We start from the raw sequence: 19,490 nt of genomic DNA on the forward strand, positions 1-19,490 counted from the left end.
CATGAATAAAGAATAATTTTCCATTATTTGTATTATTTTCCATTTCTTTTATCAGTGTTTTGTAGTTTTCAGTGTACAGATCTTTCACCTCTTTGGGTAAATTTATTCCTAAATGTTTTATTCTTCTTCAATAAAATTGTAAATGGGATTGTTTCCTTAATTTCTCCGACAGTATGTTGTTAGTGTATAGAAATGCAACTGATTTTTTGTATATTAATTTTGTATCCTGAAACTTTACTGAATTTATTTATTTCTAACTGGTTTTTGGTGGAATCTTTAGAGTTTTCTATATATAAGAGGTTATGTGCAAATAGAGACAGTTTTACTTCTTTTCTTATTTAGATGCCTTTTATTTCTTTTTTTTTTTTTTTTAAAGATTTTATTTATTTATTTGACAGACAGAGATCACAAGTAGGCAGAGAGGCAGGCAGAGAGAGAGAGAAAGGGAAGCAGGCTCCCTGTGGAGCAGAGAGCCCAACGCGGGGCTCGATCCCAGGACGCTGAGATCATGACCTGAGCCGAAGGCAGCGGCTTAACCCACTGAGCCACCCAGGCGCCCCTTATTTCTTTTTCTTGACCAAATGCTCTAGCAACCCTCTAGCACCCAGTGCTCCATGCAATATGTGCCCTCCATAATACCCACCACCAGGCTCACCCAACTTCCTACCCTCTGCCCCTTCAAAACCCTCAGATTGTTTTTCAGAGTTCATAGTCTCTCATGGTTCATATCCCCCTCTAATTTCCCTCAACTCCCTTCTCCTCTCCATCTCCACATGTCCTCCGTATTATTCCTTATGCTTCACAAATAAGTGAAACTATATGATAATTGACTCTTTCTGCTTGACTTACTTCACTCAACATAATCTCTTCCAGTCCCATCCATGTTGATACAAAATTTGGGTATTCATCCTTTCTGATGGAGGCATAATACTCCATAGTGTATATGGACCACATCTTCCTTATCCATTTGTCCATTGGAGGGCATCTTGGTTCTCTCCACAGTTTGGTGATTGCTGCTATGAACATTGGGTACAGATGGCCCTTCTTTTCACTACATCTATATCTTTGGGTTAAATACCCAGTAGTGCAATTGCAGGGTCATAAGGAAGCTCTATTTTTAATTTCTTAAGGAATCTCCACACTGTTTCCCATGTGACTGCACAAACTTGCATTCCCACCAACAATGTAATAGGGTTCCCGTTTCTCCACATCCTCTCCAACACACGTTGTTTACTGTCTTGTTAATTTTGGCCATTCTAACTGATGTAAGGTGGTATCTCCCTGATGGTTAGTGATGATGAACAATTTTTCATGTGTCTGTTGGCCATTTGTATGTCTTCATTGGAGAAGTCTCTGTTCATGTCTTTTGCCCATTTTATTTATTTTTTTTTAAATTTTTAAAAGATTTTATTTATTTATTTGACAGAGAGATCACAAGTAGTCAGAGAGGCAGGCAGAGAGAGAGGAGGAAGCAGGCTCCCTGTTGAGCAGAGAGCACGATGTGGGGCTCGATCCCAGGACCCTGAGATCATGAACTGAGCCGAATGCAGAGGCTTAACCCACTGAGCCACCCAGGTGCCCCTTCTGCCCATTTTTTGACATGATTATCTGTTTTGGGTGTGTTGAGTTTGAGAAGTTCTTTATAGATCCTGGATATCAGCCTTTTGTCTGTACTGTCATTTGCAAATATCTTCTCCCATTCCGTGGGTTGCCTCTTTGTTTTGTTGACTGTTTCCTTTGCTGTGTAGAAGCTTTAGATCTTGGTGAAATTCCAAAAATTCATTTTCGCTTTTGTTTCCATTGCCTTTGGAGACAAATCTTGAAAGAAGTTGCTGTGGCCGACATCGAAGAGGTTATTGCCTGTTATGGTTCTGATGGATTCCTGCCTCACAATGAGGTCTTTTATCCATTTCGAGTTTATCTTTGTGTATGGTGTAAGAGAATGGTCGAGTTTCATTCTTCTACATATAGCTGTCCAGTTTTCCCAGCACCATTTAGTGAAGAGACTGCCTTTTCTCCACTGTGTATTTTTTCCTGCTTTGTCGAAGATTATTTGACTTTTAGAGTTGAGGGTCCATATCTGGGCTCTCTACTCTATTCCACTAGTCTATGTGCCTGTTTTTATGCCAGTACCATACTGTCTTGGTGATCACAGCTTTGTAGTAAAGCTTGAAATCAGGCAACGTGATGCCCCAGTTTTGTTTCTCTTTTTCAACATTTCCTTAGCAATTTGGGGTCTCTTCTGATTCCATACAAATTTTAGGATTTTTTGCTCCACCTTTTTGAAAAATACCGGTGGAATTTTGATCGGAATGGCATTAAAAGTATAGATTGCTCTAGGCAGTATAGACTTTTTAACAATCTTTAAACTTCTGATCCATGAGCATGGAATGGCTTTTCATCTTTTTGTGTCTTCTTCGATTTTCTTTCATGAGTGTTATGTAGTTCCTCGAGTACAGATCTTTTACCTCTTGGTTAGGTTTATTCCCTGGTATCTTATGGTTCTTGGTGCTTTAGTAAATGGAATCAATTCTCTAATTTCCCTTTCTGTGTTTTTTCATTAGTGTATAAGAAAGCAACTGATATCTGTACATTGACTTTGTATCCTGTCACATTACTGAATTGCTGTATGAGTTCTAGTAGTTTGGGGGTGGAGTCTTTTGGATTTTGCATATAAAGTATCATGTCATCTGTGAAGAGCGAGAGTTTGACTTCTTCATTGCCAATTTGGGTACCTTTTATTTCTCTTTGTTGTCTGATTGCTGTTTCTAGGACTTTTTTTGTTTGTTTGTTTCTAGGACTTCTAATAGTATGTTGAACAAGAGTGGTGAGAGTGGGCATTCTTGTCACATAGCACATGTTCTTTATCCATGCATCAGTCAGTGGACACAATGGGTTACTTTCATAATTTGGCTATTGTAGATAGCGCAGCTTTAAAAATTGGGGTGCATGTATGCCTTTGAATTAGTATTTTTTAAATTAAATTAAATTAAAATTTTTGTATATGTGTTCCAAAATTCATTGTTTATGCACCTCACCCAGTGCTCCATGCAATATGTGCCCTCCTTAATACTCACCACCAGGCTCACCCAACCCCCATACACTCCCTTCCAAAACCCTCAGTTTATTGTATTTTGGGGGTAAATACTTAGTGGCATGATTGCTGGATTGTAGGATAGTTCTATTTTAACTTTCTGAGGAACTGTCACTGTCACACTGTTTTCCAGAGTAGCTGCACCAGTTTGCATTCCAACCAACAGTGCAAGAGAGTTCCCCTTTCTCTATGCTCTTGCCAACACCTGTTGTTTCTTGTGTTGTTGATTTTACATTCTTACAGGTGTGAAGTGATATCTCATGTAGTTTTCTTACAGCATCTTTGGCTTTGTTATCAGAGTAATACCGGTCTTATAAAATGAGTTTGGGAGTGTCCCATTTTTTTTGTATTCCATGCAAGTTATTTCAAAATTATTTCAGCTCTTCTTATTGCCAGTATTTAGAGAGACTTAAATTGCTTTAATTCAGTGTCATAGCAATCACAGTTCCAAGAACAGTAAGTGTCCTCATTAAAAATGAGAGTTTGGTATTTGAAAAGAAGATAAACCACTTTCTCCATGTTCTGTCATGGAACTACATAATGTAGAATATGTATTTCTAATTCCCATTGCCAAGACATTTCAGGGGTCCATGAGGTCAAAACTGTTTTTATGCTAGCACTAAGACATACATCTACCTTTTTTCTACTATGTTGATATTTGTACCAATGGTACAAAACTCTGGTGGGTAAAGTTACAGGAGCCTTAACACAAATTAAGGATCAAGGTAGTAGCACCAAACCAAACTGTACTAGTATCATCTATCCTCATATTCTCCACCACATGAACTAAACAAATGAACGAAAGGGGGACAATTTTGTATAAGAATGAGATTGTATTTGACAAAGCAAGTATTTGATGAAAATTTATTAATTTCACTAAACATTGATCCCCGGTTACACACTCTTAGGCCAACATCTTGGTGGGGGGTGGTGTAGAAAAAAGAAGGATTGGGCAGCAGGAGAACTTAAAATGCAGTGCATTCACAACAAAGTCCTTCATATACCCCATGGAATGTCTTGGGTCTGGGATAACTCTTCATAATTGGTTCAAATTGAGGAAAAGGAGCTGGGTCCTTATTCTTGCCACATCAATCAATCACTGGCTACAAGCTGCTCCTGTAAAGGCGCCATGATCTTGGGTATAATGGCTTTCTCTAGCCAAGGCCATTTCCCAGAGATGAACTCCAGCTAAGGATTATCAGGGCCCCAAACTCTAGAACCAATAGTAATAAGGGAGATGACCCCGATGCTTCTCCCCAGTGGAGTTTCTTCACGTGTATCTCCTTTTAGAATCTGCTTCCCTGGGTGCTCAACCTGTGATAATCTCTCTCTCTCTTTCTCTCAATTGTTTATAAAATGTGCGCTCAATGAAAGAGAGGTGTCAACCATAATTTTATATTCTTTTAGGAAAACATACTGCCATTGTTGCCACATTATCATAGGAGGGGAAAATGCTAACATTCCTTAAACACCAGTTACAGTTATAAGCTTTTTATTATAGTCTTATTCAATGTTTGTAACAACTCTGTGATATTAAGTATAGTTATTATCTCCATCTTATAGATGGTCAAACTGAAGGACAAATATATTTAATAACCTACTGAGTAGCAATCAGGATTTGAATCCAGGCAGTCTAATTCCAGAGCCTGTATTCTTTTTAATTGGAGTTGTCTAGAAAAGAGCTGACCTAAACTTTGCCATAATGACCCAGTCTGGCCTAGTCTGGGAAGCATAATTTGGCTTAATAAAACAAGGTATATAAAAGAGGCCTGAGCCCAATAAACCAAAAACAAACAAACAAGAACACTCCAGATAAACCAACAAATGAGAATCTATTTATCTCTGTCGCTGAGTGAAATAGTCCCATTTATTTCCACATGAGGTATGGCACAAATCTCTTTCTCTACAAATGATGCGACTCTCTCCTTCACACAAAATCTATATTCCTTTTTCTAGTACTTGTCAACACAGCCTCCTCAAGTGTGGTTTAAGACATGCTGTTTATCTTGAATATGGTGGATGGTTAATAAATGGTATCTGAGTCAAACAACCTTTGATACCATCTTGTAGGGCACTGGTTTTTGTTGCTATATTGTTCCTATTGTCATATATATATATATATATATATATATATATATATATATATTATATACTGTTTTCTTAAGATAGACACCGGTTTTCTCTCTTTTATGTAGCAGTTCTATCACAGCAGCCACTATACTGCCATGCCTTGTGTCAGCACTCGATAAATATTAATTCAAACTGAATTGAATTGTTTATGAGGGGAGGAGAAAAATGTGAGAGCACTGAGATTTAATATCTTTGGGCTTCCTACTAGAGATTAATCAAAAAGAAACTGAATTTTTTTTTATAACACATGTTTTTTTTTTTTTTTTTTTTTTTTCCCCAGGGAGGCAGGTTCAAATGAAAGAGAGAGAATGTGGCATATTTACACACTGCATCTCAAAGCTTAGTAGCTAGAATTCAGTTTGTCTTCCTCCTTCTTTTTCCTTACTCTCTCAACCTGATTGCTGAGAAACATGGAGCTTAACCTCTTCGTGCCAGAGAGGATGGGCCCCCCTGGAAGATGGTTTCTGAAAGCTATAGCTAATGCCTGCTATTTCCAAAAACTGCAGCGGGCCACCAGACTCTTGGACCCTGGAACAAGACACCCACCAGGCCTCAGCAGTCATTGGCATGTCACACTGTCTTCATAATGCAAGTAATACAAACTCTGGATGATGTTTTTCAAGGCCTTGCCTCATAGGTGGTGCTGCATGAACACTTTAAGCCTCTCAGAGTCCAGTCATCTTAGGCTGAGCTCAAGTACTTAGTCTGTGTTGAGGACAAATGTAGGATGTGAGTGCTATGCTGTCCTGAATTCATCACACTATTAGTATTTTTTTTAAATAAATATATTCGAATTCTATGAAGACACAAGTATCAGCATATCACCCCTTTCCTTAAAACCTTTCGATGACTTTCAGTAAGAATAAAGTGTAGTACTCAATACAAGGACATGACCCTTGTTTCTATCCCTAGTCTCAACTTATTCTGATTCATTTTGTTGTGTGTGTGTTTAATTCACTCCTACAACATGTTATTTCATGTCTGGTGTGCTGTGCTTATATAGTTCCCTCTTCCTGGAATGCCCTTCTGGTCTTGGTCACCTGAATTTTTCATGAGAAGTATTATGTCTTCTAGGAGGTCCTGGCTGAATCTCTAAGTTTATTCTTTCAAATAATACTCACTGAGCATCTACTATGGGTCAGTTGTCGCTCTGATTGCTGGAGTCAAAGTGGGAAGCAAATGAGAAAAGTGAACCAACATTTAACTGGAGGCACAGGGACAGAAAATAAATAGGTAAGAAATAAATTAGATTACTTTTAAATAATGAAGAACTATAAAATAAGTAAACTGGAGTGCTATGAAAGAAGAAAATAAGCTGGAGGCTGTGAGTCGTTCCTGGCAGTTATAAGTGGCTTAAGTCAAGAATGTTTGGCACACTTGAGGAATAAAAGCCAGTGAGACTGGAACTTGTTGAGGAAGTGGGAGAGGACAGGTAGGCACAGGCAAAATCAGGTAGGTTATTGTCATAAGCTCTGGCAAATAGTCTGAAATCTATTCTAAAAGTAATGACAAGTTAGAGAAGAATTTTAATTGGGGAGTGATATACTATGACTTCCATATGAAAATGGTAGCAGGGAGATTAATTTGGAAGCTCTTAGAGTAGCACAGGAGAAATAAACTGGTGGCTTGAATCACATTTGAGATCTATTTCATGGCACAGCCAGCAGTACCTTCAACAGATTGGAAGGAGATTGGGACTGGTCAGGAAATTGGAGGAATGAAGTTGGACCAAGTTTCTTTATCACTATCAAAGCATCCTGTCTACACCAACATTGACTAAAGCCTTATGTGTATGTGTCTGTCTCTCCCACTGGCTTGAACATACTGGTCATCTTTGAAGTCTCAGGACCTGGCATCATGCCTGGCAGATGACAGATATTCAAGAGGTATTCATGGGATTGAATACCTGAACTGAACTGAATTTATTTTTATCTTAATGGAGTGAAGTACTTTGGGCTTTTAGTCAATAGGATATTTTCTTTTCTTTTTTTTTTTAAGACTTTATTTATTTATTTGACAGAGATCGCAAGTAGGCAGAGAGGCAGGCAGAGAGGAGGAAGCAGGCTCCCTGCTGAGCAGAGAGCCAGATGCGGGGGTTTAATCCCAGGACCTTAGGATCATGACCTGAGCTGAAGGCAGAGGCTTTAACCCACTGAGCCACCCAGGTACCCCGGATATTTTCTTGAAGGAGTTTTCATGGAAAGTTAGAATACTATAAGAGATTCTCCGAAAAAATCAGGAGGAAATGAGAATATTGACTACACTTGCAACTGTCTTTACTTCTGAGGTTAAGACTCTGGTTTGACTCTGATTATGACCATCAGACTCTTAACATTTTCTCTGAGGAGTGAGGAAAAGGGGGATAAACTTGGTATGCAGATTTCTACTATATTTCTTTGTAGGTGTTCACTGGAGAATGGTGATGTTGATCCTATCAACAGAATAGGCTTATAAACTATCAAAGGTCTGTGGACCACAATATAAATCACTGTCCTAAAATTTTGTTGTTGAAAGTGCGCTATACTTTTTTGTATACAGAAAATAATTGCAGTGATTTAGTGTCCTGAAATACATATGAGTGATAAACAATATTACAACTGGTAGATGATAAGCTGCTATTATAGAGTAGAATTAATAAAAATTGCACATCATGATTTAGCAAACATTTACAGAGAATACAATTCACTATGCAGTGTCTTGGTTACCTTCAGCAAATAAATCAACTTCAAAGATTTCTCACAAATCTGTCATAAAAAACACTATTGGATAATGACAATTTATGCTCTAAAATAAAGTAATGAAACATTGATTCATATGCACATCAAAAGACATTTTTGGTTCACTAACCATGAGTTATAAGGAATGGCACCAGCCTTTCAAAATGGAATGACACTAAGAGAAGGGTTAGCTGAAGCCTTGTAAAATGATTACTTCTAAAATGCTGACTTGAGCTATAAAATGGCGATGCAAAAAATGTACCTCACTAAGTGGTTTACAAAAGATTGAGGTATATAAACAGTGGACTTTGTAAATCTCTAGTCCTCCTCCTGCAGTGTTTTCAGGGGCTGGGGCAGGGGGATGTGGGGAGCTACTAATCAACAGGCATAAAGTTTTTTTTAGTTGAGCAAGATGAATAAGCTCTCTAGGTCTGCTGCAACACTGTACCTGCAGTCAGTAATACTGTTTTGTGCACTTGACAGTTTGCTAAGAGAATATATATTGTGTTACTTCCAGAATAAAATTTTAAAAGAAAATTATATTTGGGCTTATAAATCCATGTAAAAGAGGAAAAATCATCTGGAGGAATTAAAATACGTGTGAATCACAGATGATAGTGAATCATAGATGATAGTTTCACCTTATATCCAGCTAAGATCTCTGGTGATGAGAGAATAAGAGCTTAGATTAGGGTGTGGTGGGGAGGGAGGGCAGTCCAAGACAGAGGTGATTCTATGAGATGGAAGAAGACCTAGCCTGTGGATAAGAGGAGGTGGGCAGTGTGTGCCACCACATGTGATTTAAAACAGTAACAGCTGAACCCAGGAAGAGGACATGAGAAAAGGGATGGATGCCCCAGGAGAAATGGCCTTTAAAAAAATTTTGCCCAAGGCAAGTTACGTAGAAGGGAGGAAAACACCCTTTTTTGTTTTTGAAGGAAAGTCCTGGCCCCTTCCTTATTGGAAGTTATAACCTTTAGCTGTGGTCTGAGTTAAAGAGGCATTTATGAATCTGCTTAGGGACTTAAGCAATATCTTTAAAAGAAATATTTACTGGAAAATGCATTTGAGTTTTCAACAATTGATTTGTAAGTGACTTGGCAGAAAACAGATCTTAGAGGGTTACTTCTATAACTTGTTTAAAGTTAACACTCAGTTTTTATGTTTCTAAATCAGAAAGTTGACCATGCTGTGACTTTTAAAAATTCTCCTGAATTCAAAAAAGAAATGTCTAAAGTTATTTATAGATTTGAAAAGACTAAGTCATTTTTGTTTTAAAATAACCATGGAACAAAGAAGAGTCAATATCTCCTTTTTACTGAATTCTCGGCTCTTATGGCCTCCCCTGTTGAAATCTTATTATGATTTCCTGTAGGATTTTTACTAAATCCTTCAAGACTTTTTCTTTTGTAGTCATTGTAGATTTGCACTTAAGCTAGGCAGAGTTATATTTTTAGTTAAAGAAGGAGAGGCCCCCAATAACAGAATCAGAAATTTCAATCATGAGGAAACTAAAAATGTCATTTCTAATGTACCTAAAAAATCTAGGAAGAAAAGTAGATATGGATTTGTGAAACATGGTCTTAAAATTTACATTTTAAGAGCTTAAAGTGAGTCTGAATATAATATAACTTTAATATAACTTTAGTTTACAAAGCTTACAAATGAATTTGATCTTTCCTTTCCTTTTTTTTTTTTTTTTTTTTTTTTGCTTAGGTTTATGAGAATGTAACCTGCACTAGCTATTGTGTGCTTCACTTAAGTGAAGCCAAGAAAATTTAAACTTTTTTTGTTTGACATCTGGGGAAGGCTGTCACAGAGTGCCAAAGTCTTGACGAAGCATCAGTACAGAGCATCAGAATTACCCAAGGAAGTTTTTGTAAAATATCGCTGCTTGAGTCTGCATCTATATTTTATAAAATTTCTTTAGAATGGTGATTCTGATTTGCAGGCATGGTTGGGAACTGCAAGATTCGAGTCTAATATTTAGTTCTGTAAATCCGAAGTCTCCCGTATGGTCCAAATGGGGATATAGGATTGACCATAGAAGTGTTAAGTAAAATGTATGGAATATCTCTACACACCACTATAATTATGAATTACATACCAATTTAAAATCAGAATAAAAACCTGTATGCAAAAAAACCCCTGTATGCAAAAGAAGAATTAGTAAGGAAAGTCATAGTACAATTTCATGGTACCAGGTACTCCAAATGCCATAACGCATTTACAATATTATAATGTTAAAAGAGATAAATTCAGGCTTTTGGAAGTTGATACTCTAACTTCTAATTTAAAAATAAGAAGTTCAGCCAGTGACATGCATGGTTCCAAGTATTCCCTGCTTTCACATATTTGGATGTTTACTGTCACATTATTTTTAGAATAGTATTTGGCATTAAGCTGGCATAACATGATAAATAATAACATTCGTCTACATGAAGTTTTATATATTTTTTTGAAAAAAGTAATTAAGGGGATTAATTCAACTAAAGCGTTTATGGTTTAAAAAATAGTATTGGTAGGTTAATGTGACTTCATTTTTTTCACTGTTGAATATTAAATGAATGCAATGTAGATTAATTTTGCTCTCATATCCTAGCACAAATATAATTCCACACAACACAGTTTACAAGGAAAATGTGCTAATAAAATACAGCTCTCATTATTAATATATAACCAGCATAAGGTAAAATGCCATCTTTACTAGATTTATAATTTGACTACATAAATATTTAAAAGATCCCTTTAATTTTTTAAATTAATATTTGTTTTACATTTGTTCAAGGAAACTCTTCAAATGACTCACATTGCCTTCGAAAGGCTGATATGCACTGATATGTATTATTTAAATACTCATATTCTTGACGTATATCTGGATTTTTTAAATGTGAAAAATATAACTATTTTTAGCTACTAGAAAAAGACAAAACAATTTTAAAACTCCTAGTGACATCTTCTGATATATATTATAATAGTACATTATATTATGGAGACTCTACTACGTGCCTAGACACATATTCTAGGAGTTTAGGTCTATTAACCATTTAATTTAATATTATATGAAACTCACAACAACTGTGGGAAGTAGTTACTGCCTATCCTTGGCCTTATTTATGGATGACAGTTGTCCTTGAATCTTCCCTTGTGCCTGTACAATTCAGCCAATCTAATAGCAAAGTCTATAAGCTCTACCAATACAAATAATTTCTAAATACATCTCAATTTCTAGTATTTTCCATCAGCTCAACTATAACAATCCTCATCTAAGCCACTGTCATCTCCTTACCTGGATTTTTGTTACAAAAGCCTCCAAATTTCTCTCCATCCATCTGTACTTCACTCAGAATATAGCCATAGCAATTTTTTAAAAACACAGTCAGATTATGTTGTATCTCTACCCCAACCCTACAATAACTTCACGTCTTACCCAGAGAAAACTCAAACACATTACAATGACCTAAAATGCTCCAATTCAGTGTTTTTACAACTTGGTTGCTTATTAAACTCAACTGGAGGAACTTTGAACAAATACGAATCCATGTGTTCCACCAAGAGATACTGATTTAATTTACTTGAGATGCAGACTAGAACTTGGGATTGTTACAAGCTTTCTAAATTAAATGATTATAATATGAAGCCAAGATTGAGAATCATTTTGCTCCAACATTTGAGCCCCTTTCTGCCTCCAAAAACTCTCTGACTTCATCTTCTACCACCTTCCCCTTAGATACTCTATTCTAGTCATAACCACAGGGTGACGACATATTTTATTAACCCAAGTGCAGGGTAAAAGGGTCAATATTAACAATTATGAAGAGGCAGTAAGCACGAATTACCACTGTTCTAGGCAAAACAGGCATTTGATCATAAAGCATAAAGGCTTAATTTGTAATTCTTTGGGTATAAAATACTCCAAACTTAGGGTGTTGGCCCCTGCTATTCTTACTCTGTGAAGTATTTCCTTCCAGGTATCCACTTGGCTTGTTCCTTCACCTTCTTCCACCTTTACTCATATGACACTTTTCGCTAAGACTTTACCTGTTTATTTAATTTAATACTGAAAGCTAATCTCACTTCCACCTTCAATTCTCCTATTTTTTCTCCTTGTCTGATATACCATATATTTTGCTGAATTCTTTATTTCTCTTCCCAATAGGTTTTTTATTTCTGTTTTGTTTACTTCTATATTCTGGCCTCCAGAATAGTGCCTGGTCTACTATAGTCTTTGAAAACATATTTGTGAAAAAACAAAAAAAGATTTATCAGCTGTTTTACATTGGGCAATTTACTTATTATGCTTTGCCTCAGTTTCCTCATTGATAAAATGGGGATAATAGTAACACCCACCTCATAATGTTGCTGTAAGAACTTGGTGAATTAATGAATACTTGGGGTTGGAATAATTCCTGACTCATAGAAAGCACACATAAATGCTAACTATATTAGTTAATTAAAGATATTCACCTTCAATTTTGCTTTAGCCACCGATTCCTAGGTCCACACCTGGAAACCGTCACCCCGAAAACTGCCTTGTTTCAGAAATCTTAAGTATCAATATACTGTGTTGGTAAACTGGCCCTCTGGAGAAAAACAAACAAGCACTGATCTGTGGTGTTTGCCAATTCCCATAGTGTAAATAATTCCATCATGGCCAATCTCAAGCTACTAACAGCTTAACAACCAGCTCCCTAAATTCCTGGCCATTTAGTAATCATCTCTCACAAGCTGAAATAATCTGTCTCTAACAAACCACTGCTTGTATCCTACTTCTGACACACTCTTCTTTTCCTTCAGCTCTCCCACCCTCCCTCATCATACAACTATTTATCCTCTTTAACATAGCCACAGCTCCCAGCTAATGATGTTTCTATTCATTTCTAGCCAATCAGTCTCTTTATTTCCTTCTCTGTCTAGCCTGGATTCACCAGTAACTTACCTACAAGATTCATTTTCCACCACCCCAGTTCCCCTTTAATACCTGTGTGTCTTCTGTTGTACCTGCTCTACATACAGTGGCCTCTGTTATCTCCATTCTTATATCTGCGTTGAGTGTTCCTGCAGAAAGTCCTGGAAACATTCATGCCACTACCAAAACACATTCATGTATCCAGCATCAGCTGGATGTCAGTATTAGTTAATTATTTTACTTTCTCCAGGATGAAAGATGTGGTCTGGCAGAACTGGAGGAAGAATACAGGGATCTAATGACAATTACTGGACCAGTAGTCTAGAAGATCCACTACCAGCCACTGAGGGTTGCATTATCATTAAAAACGTTAGTAAACATTTTTAACTGGTTGCCCTTGCTGGGGCCCAGACAAAAGCTGTTCCTGGTGCCCAGCCTGCTCTTGATGCCCACCCATTTTATTTCCTTTGGTCTGAGCAGTGATTAGGTATTTTTCTTTTTAACTTCAGCAATTATTCTAAACATTCACTTTAAATGAAAGTTCGTTTTCAAACTCTCAAGTAAACTCTCCTCCTACTTCACATAGAAAAGCAACAACATCAGGTATCATTTCCTTCAATTTAATGCCTTTCATATATCTCTCTAGATCTATAACACATGGTCCCATGGGTCCTGGAAGATGTGGAGTCCTCTACTATTCAAAGTCAGTCCTCCACCAGGGTCCTTGATTTTGTATATTCCTATATCCTGAGATAGTTTGCCTTACCAGTGTATTTTCTTTAATTCCCTATATCCCAGTGTATAAATTATCAATTTTTTTCTATTAAAAAAATACCCTTCATGTTTCTTTTTGTCTCCTAGCATCTGATTTTTCTCTTACCTTGCTATCTCACCAACTTTCTACAAAAACAAAAAACAAAACAAAACAAAAAACAACAACAAAAAAAACCACCTCCATTATCAATTCCTGTTCATCTTTCATTCTCATTTTGCCCTACACGTTCTGACTTCTGGCTGGGATCAACCCATTAAACATGCTTTTGTGGAGATCCCATTGATGTTTTTCAGTCTTTATTTTTCTGAGCTTCTCTGCTGTATTTGATACAGCTGTATTGCTTATTTGCTCCTGCCTGGTGTGCAGGGTTCCATGTCCTTATTTCCCTCCTCCTTCCTCATTGACCACTTATTCTTAGTCACCTTTGGAAACTCCACTCTGCTGCCTCCCTAGGTTGGCACACCATAGAGTTCCAACCTAGTTCAACTCCTTGCCTTTCTCTAAAAGTTCTCAGAAAATATCACGGTTTGGCTTTAAGAACCACTTTTATGCTACCGGCTACCAGATCTTTAATTTTAGTCATATATTTCACCTCAGCTTCAGATTTGTATTTCTTTGCTGTCTGGACATGTTCACTGCATGTTGCATAGGCATGGAATACAACTCAAATGAAACTCGGCATTTCCAAACAACCTGCCCATCCTATTCTTACTCTGTATCTTCAAATCAGTTGGTAACACCACCTTCTAAACATTCTTCTTAGTCCTAAGCATCCTTTCCTGATTATGTTTTATTTTGTTATTATTTTTTTAAAGATTATTTATTTATTTATTTGACAGACAGAGATTACAAGAAGGCAGAGAGGCAGGCAGAGAGACAGAGGAGGAAGCAGGCTTCCAGCTGAGCAGAGAGCCTGATGCGGGGCTCGATCCCAGGACTCTGGGATCATGACCTGAGCCGAAGGCAGAGGCTTTAACCCACTGAGCCACTCAGGACCCCTCCTGATTATGTTTTTTTTTTTTAATTTTTTATTTTTTATAAACATATATTTTTAGTCCCCAGGGGTACAGGTCTGTGAATAGCTAAAATCAACAAGTCAGGAAATGACAGATGCTGGCGAGGATGCGGAGAAAGGGGAACCCTCCTACACTGTTGGTGGGAATGCAAGCTGGTGCAGCCACTCTGGAAAACAGCATGGAGGTTCCTCAAAATGTTGAAAATAGAACTGCCCTATGACCCAGCAAGTGCACTATTGGGTATTTACCCTAAAGAAACAAACGTAGTGATCCAAAGGGGCACATGCACCTGAATGTTTATAGCAGCAATGTCCACAATAGTCAAACTATGGAAAGAATCTAGATGTCCATCAACAGCTGATTATGTTTTAAAATATGGTTTCCTTACTCAATCTGATCTTGTTGGATCTTGTTTTTATAAATTCCCCCCACCTTGACTCCCTGCTTGCTCAGGTGATTGTGCTTTGAAAATAATGTTTCTGTCTTTTCTCTCATATCAAAGGATTTGAGATGGCAGCAAGAGGTTGTAGCATGAACACACAATATAACATCTTATATAGAAACCAGTGGTATTAAATTTTTGCATACCTAAATTGTGTGAATTGATAAACAAATCCACAGTCAACAAATGTTATAAAATAAAGGAATATATTTTTGTGGTTGGCATATAGTATCTCAAAATTTTAAAGTATTTTAAAACTGTTTTTATTTGAATTGTCTGTTAATACTGTTATAAAAATGGAAGTCCAAAGATCTCAGGGAAAGCAAATGCCAGGTAGATGCTATAAAAAGTGTTTATGAAATCCATTGAGAGAGACCATACAGGGATGATGGACAAGATGACACTTAATTCACACTACCGTATTTCTTTGGAAAAGTTAGGAATATTTGCACATGAGTGAAGTCATACATTCTGGGCAGCAGGACTGATGTTCTGCCTGCCAAGTCAGGACGCGTTTTATTTTAAAATGGAAAAGCGCGCATATAGTTACATACCCACCCACATCCCTTCTGCATGTGCTCACACATGCAAGCGTGCACACACACAAACACAGGCACTTAACCATACCACCTCTTGCCAACATATATCTGGAGGAATGTCCATAGGATCCTAAACAGTAGAAGATTTATGAATCCAGTGCAATATCACAGCCAGCCAGCCACCTCCACTGGCACAAGATTGTACTTTTGTACTTAGTTTTGCTACCACTCTTTCATATAAAACAGTAAACTGAAGTGATTTTCAAGTATGTGGGAGACCAAGGGGAAATCTTTTTTCTTCTAGTAAGCACAGAATGCTATTAATGAGCCATGGATAGCTTCCCTACAACGCAATGCACTTAGCCACTTCCTCTGTGCTCATAGAAGCTGCGATTATCAAATTCTAAAGCAGTAGTTTGAAAAATGACTTCGTTTTTGAGAATTTGTGGGATATATATCTTTATAAATTTTATTTCTTCTTGCCATGGGGAGTTGAATATCTGCTATTGACATAAAGTTTATACAGCACTTTGAGCTTCGGGGATAAAAGAGATATGATTACAAAGAAAGGTAAGAATATTAAAAAAAAAAAAAAAGAGTAAGAAGGGAGTATTTGGCCCTGTGAATTTTTTTCTCATGCATATGATTTTTATTTTAATAGAAATTTTACATGCAGACAGGATACAAGTTCACATGGAGAGATGGCAGTGAACTTATAAAAAGAAGTAATAAGCAGGTTTATTTGAAGAAGAAGAAGAAGGAGGAGGAGGAGGAGGAGAAGTGGTGTATGAGAACATGGCTTTTTGAGTCAGGGACCTGAGTTTGAATCTTCACTCTACCACTTACAATATGTCAAGTATTATTATATAAACTTTATAATAATACATGGACTCAATGAATCCTCACGACACTTGTATGCAGTAGATGTTGTTAATATACCCATTTTATAGATAAGTAAACAGAGGCGCACCACAAGTTAGTAGCTTGCCCAAGTCACAAGGTTGCACAGCTGGTAAATGACAGAGCCAAGATAAGCTAACATAATTAAGTGTCTCATAGCAGGAATAATGGTAGCGACCATCAACAGAACAGCTAATCTTTCCCAGACTGTATGATGTCTTACTGATACAGTGCGTGACAACTGAAAAATAGTTTCTAAATTTTAAATCATGAAATATACCACTTATAAACATGTTGTAGAATGTTTACAAATACATATTTTATTGATAACATATTATCATTTCTTTATAACATATTTTAATTAATTCAGGATTCGGCAGGATAAAAAGTATATCTGAAGCAAACAATTCTCTCCTAATTTGCTGTGGCAGTCATTTGATCCAATTTTCATCAGCAATTTAGACTGAGTATGCGCTACATTATTTGCCATTATATTCAGCTCTAGGATAGAGTTGATACAAAAAAAAACCCAAAACATATCCTAAACATCATTAAAGAATAAGTCATTTTGGAGTATGTCTGATAAAAATGAGCTTTGGAATAAAAATAATGGGAGAGCCTAACTATATATGCATTTCCAAGTACCATAGGTGGTCCTGATAAATTATTCTAAAATAATTTAGCACATTTACAGGAGAAATGAATACAAGCGTAAAATAACATTCCGAGAATGTCTACAGGAAAAAAACAACAACCAGAAACAAATAGTTCATCTCCCCAAACACTTACGAATTTCATTTTGCCTTAAAGAGCACACTTGGTTGAGAGTCTGCATTGTGCAAGGAGTATTGCTCTGTAATAACTGGCCAATTTTACTGAATTCAGCTTCTGGCATTGAATCTGGGCATCAAGTCCAGTTGCAGGGTAAATATATCATCACTGCTAATATTGAGAGAGGTTGGAAGAAGAGGGCATGAACTCAAGAAAAATAAATGAAAATGAGATCAAAAAAGAAAGGTGAAATGCAGAACCTGATCAAGTAATATACTGCAAAAAATAAAGTGAAGAAAGAACACTTGAGACCATTTTTATCATATAAAAGGGATAATAAAAAACAGTGTAACACTGATGTACTATATACTAGCTAACTGAACATAATAAAAAAATTTTAAAAATAGTGTAATACATTCTAAATAACAAAAGTCCAGTGATGTTATAATTAAGAAAAACAGCCATGTCTCTGTAGATAGATAAATATTTAAGAATACAGTGACATTCAAATATGTGACCTCTGTTGGGGATGAAATGTATTTACTGTAGCGATTATTTTTTATATCTCTGTTTTTTAAATTATCAATGAACACGTTTGTTGCATATGATGGCTTTTTAAATAGTAAAGACATTATAAATATACTTGAAATATAACTTCATGGTGCCTTCTCAGCTCTGTTATTCTCTACTATTATATAAAAGAAATGATTTTTTTTTTAAAGATTTTATTTATTTGAGAGAGAGAGAGAGAGAGCATGAAAGGGGCGAGAGGCAGAGGGAGAAGCCGGGTCCCCGATGAGCAGAGGGCCCGATGTGGGACTCGATCCTGGGACTCCAGGATCATGATCTGAGCTGAGGGCAGTTGCTTAATGAACTGAGCCACCCAGGTGCCCCAAGACAAATGAGTTTTGTACACACCGTATTCTCAAGGATAAGTCAATTTAGTATATGTGCTGCTGAAGTGAGCACTAAGATAAGTCATTTTTTTTTTAATTTTTTATTTTTTATAAACATATATTTTTTATATACATATATTTTTATCCCCAGGTCTGTGAATCACCAGGTTTACACACTTCACAGCACTCACCAAATCACATACCCTCCCCAATGTCCATAATCCCACCCCCTTCTCCCCAACCCCCTCCCCCCGGCAACCCTCAGTTTGTTTTGTGAGATTAAGAGTCACTTATGGTTTGTCTCCCTCCCAATCCCATCTTGTTTCATTTATTCTTCTACCCACTTAAGCCTCCATGTTGCATCACCACTTCCTCATATCAGGGAGATCATATGATAGTTGTCTTTCTCTGCTTGACTTATTTCGCTAAGCATGATACGCTCTAGTTCCATCCACGTTGTTGCAAATGGCAAGATTTCATTTCTTTTGATAAGTCACTTTTTAAAGAGTGCTTTAAAATTTTTGTTCTGAAACAGATCTCTGCTAGAGTTTTGCTGTATTTCCTTTGTTTTCTGAAAGTCAGGCAAATGAATTTAAGAGGGATAAAACCAGTTGTCTAATACGAACTTGAGTCATTATTGGTAGATACATATCAATTTAAGGGGTTCAGCCTTATAGATCGTGCATAAAACATCACACTGAATAGTTAAATGTGATAAAAGTAAAATGAATGCTTATGGGCGGCAACTGAGTTTCATTTAATCTCTTTATAACATCATTTGAAATATATATATTAATATGGCATATGAATTTATAGGCAAAATCAATTATATTATTATGTGTATATACTCTTCCCGTTAGTAACACGCTAATGTATCACAGTTTCAGAGAAATGCACCCTAGAGAAAATGTTGCTATTCTTCATGGAAAAAATCCATGAATAATATTATGCAAAAATTAATTTATGATAAATGATTTAAATCTAGAACTCAGAATAGCTTATTTAAATGCCATCAGAAAAGAACACCTCACCCGCAAAAAGGAGTCTAGGGATCCATTCTCCATATATTCCACCACAATCATTACTGGTCTGCCTGCAAAAAGAGCCAGAGAACACACAAGGATTAGAGCAATTACAGAAAGATGTGCTGCAGTTAGAGATCTCTAGCTGTAGCCGCTAAATTATTTGTGTTTTATTAATAGGAACTTCATTTTCCAACATGCTTCCACAGAAGTCTTAATATTATACATGGGCTTTTCTCCATTTTTTGTAGCATTATTTCCATTGAGTTCATAAAAGGA

The 19,490-nt window shown here is 36.6% G+C and overlaps 1 protein-coding gene across 3 annotated transcripts in view; it reads right to left on the reverse strand.

Moving 5' to 3' along the window:
- Positions 1 to 19,490, reverse strand: part of EPHA6 (EPH receptor A6) — an 878,132-nt gene that overhangs the window by 110,727 nt on the left and 747,915 nt on the right. For all 3 annotated transcript variants that reach the window (XM_059164403.1, XM_059164402.1, XM_059164404.1), the window contains one exon: positions 19,221 to 19,282. In XM_059164403.1, the coding sequence (XP_059020386.1) occupies positions 19,221 to 19,282 (62 nt within the window). The remainder of the gene's footprint in view (positions 1 to 19,220; positions 19,283 to 19,490) is intronic.

This window comes from Mustela lutreola, chromosome 2 (genome assembly GCF_030435805.1).
Source record: "Mustela lutreola isolate mMusLut2 chromosome 2, mMusLut2.pri, whole genome shotgun sequence".
Taxonomy (NCBI): Eukaryota; Metazoa; Chordata; class Mammalia; order Carnivora; family Mustelidae; genus Mustela; species Mustela lutreola.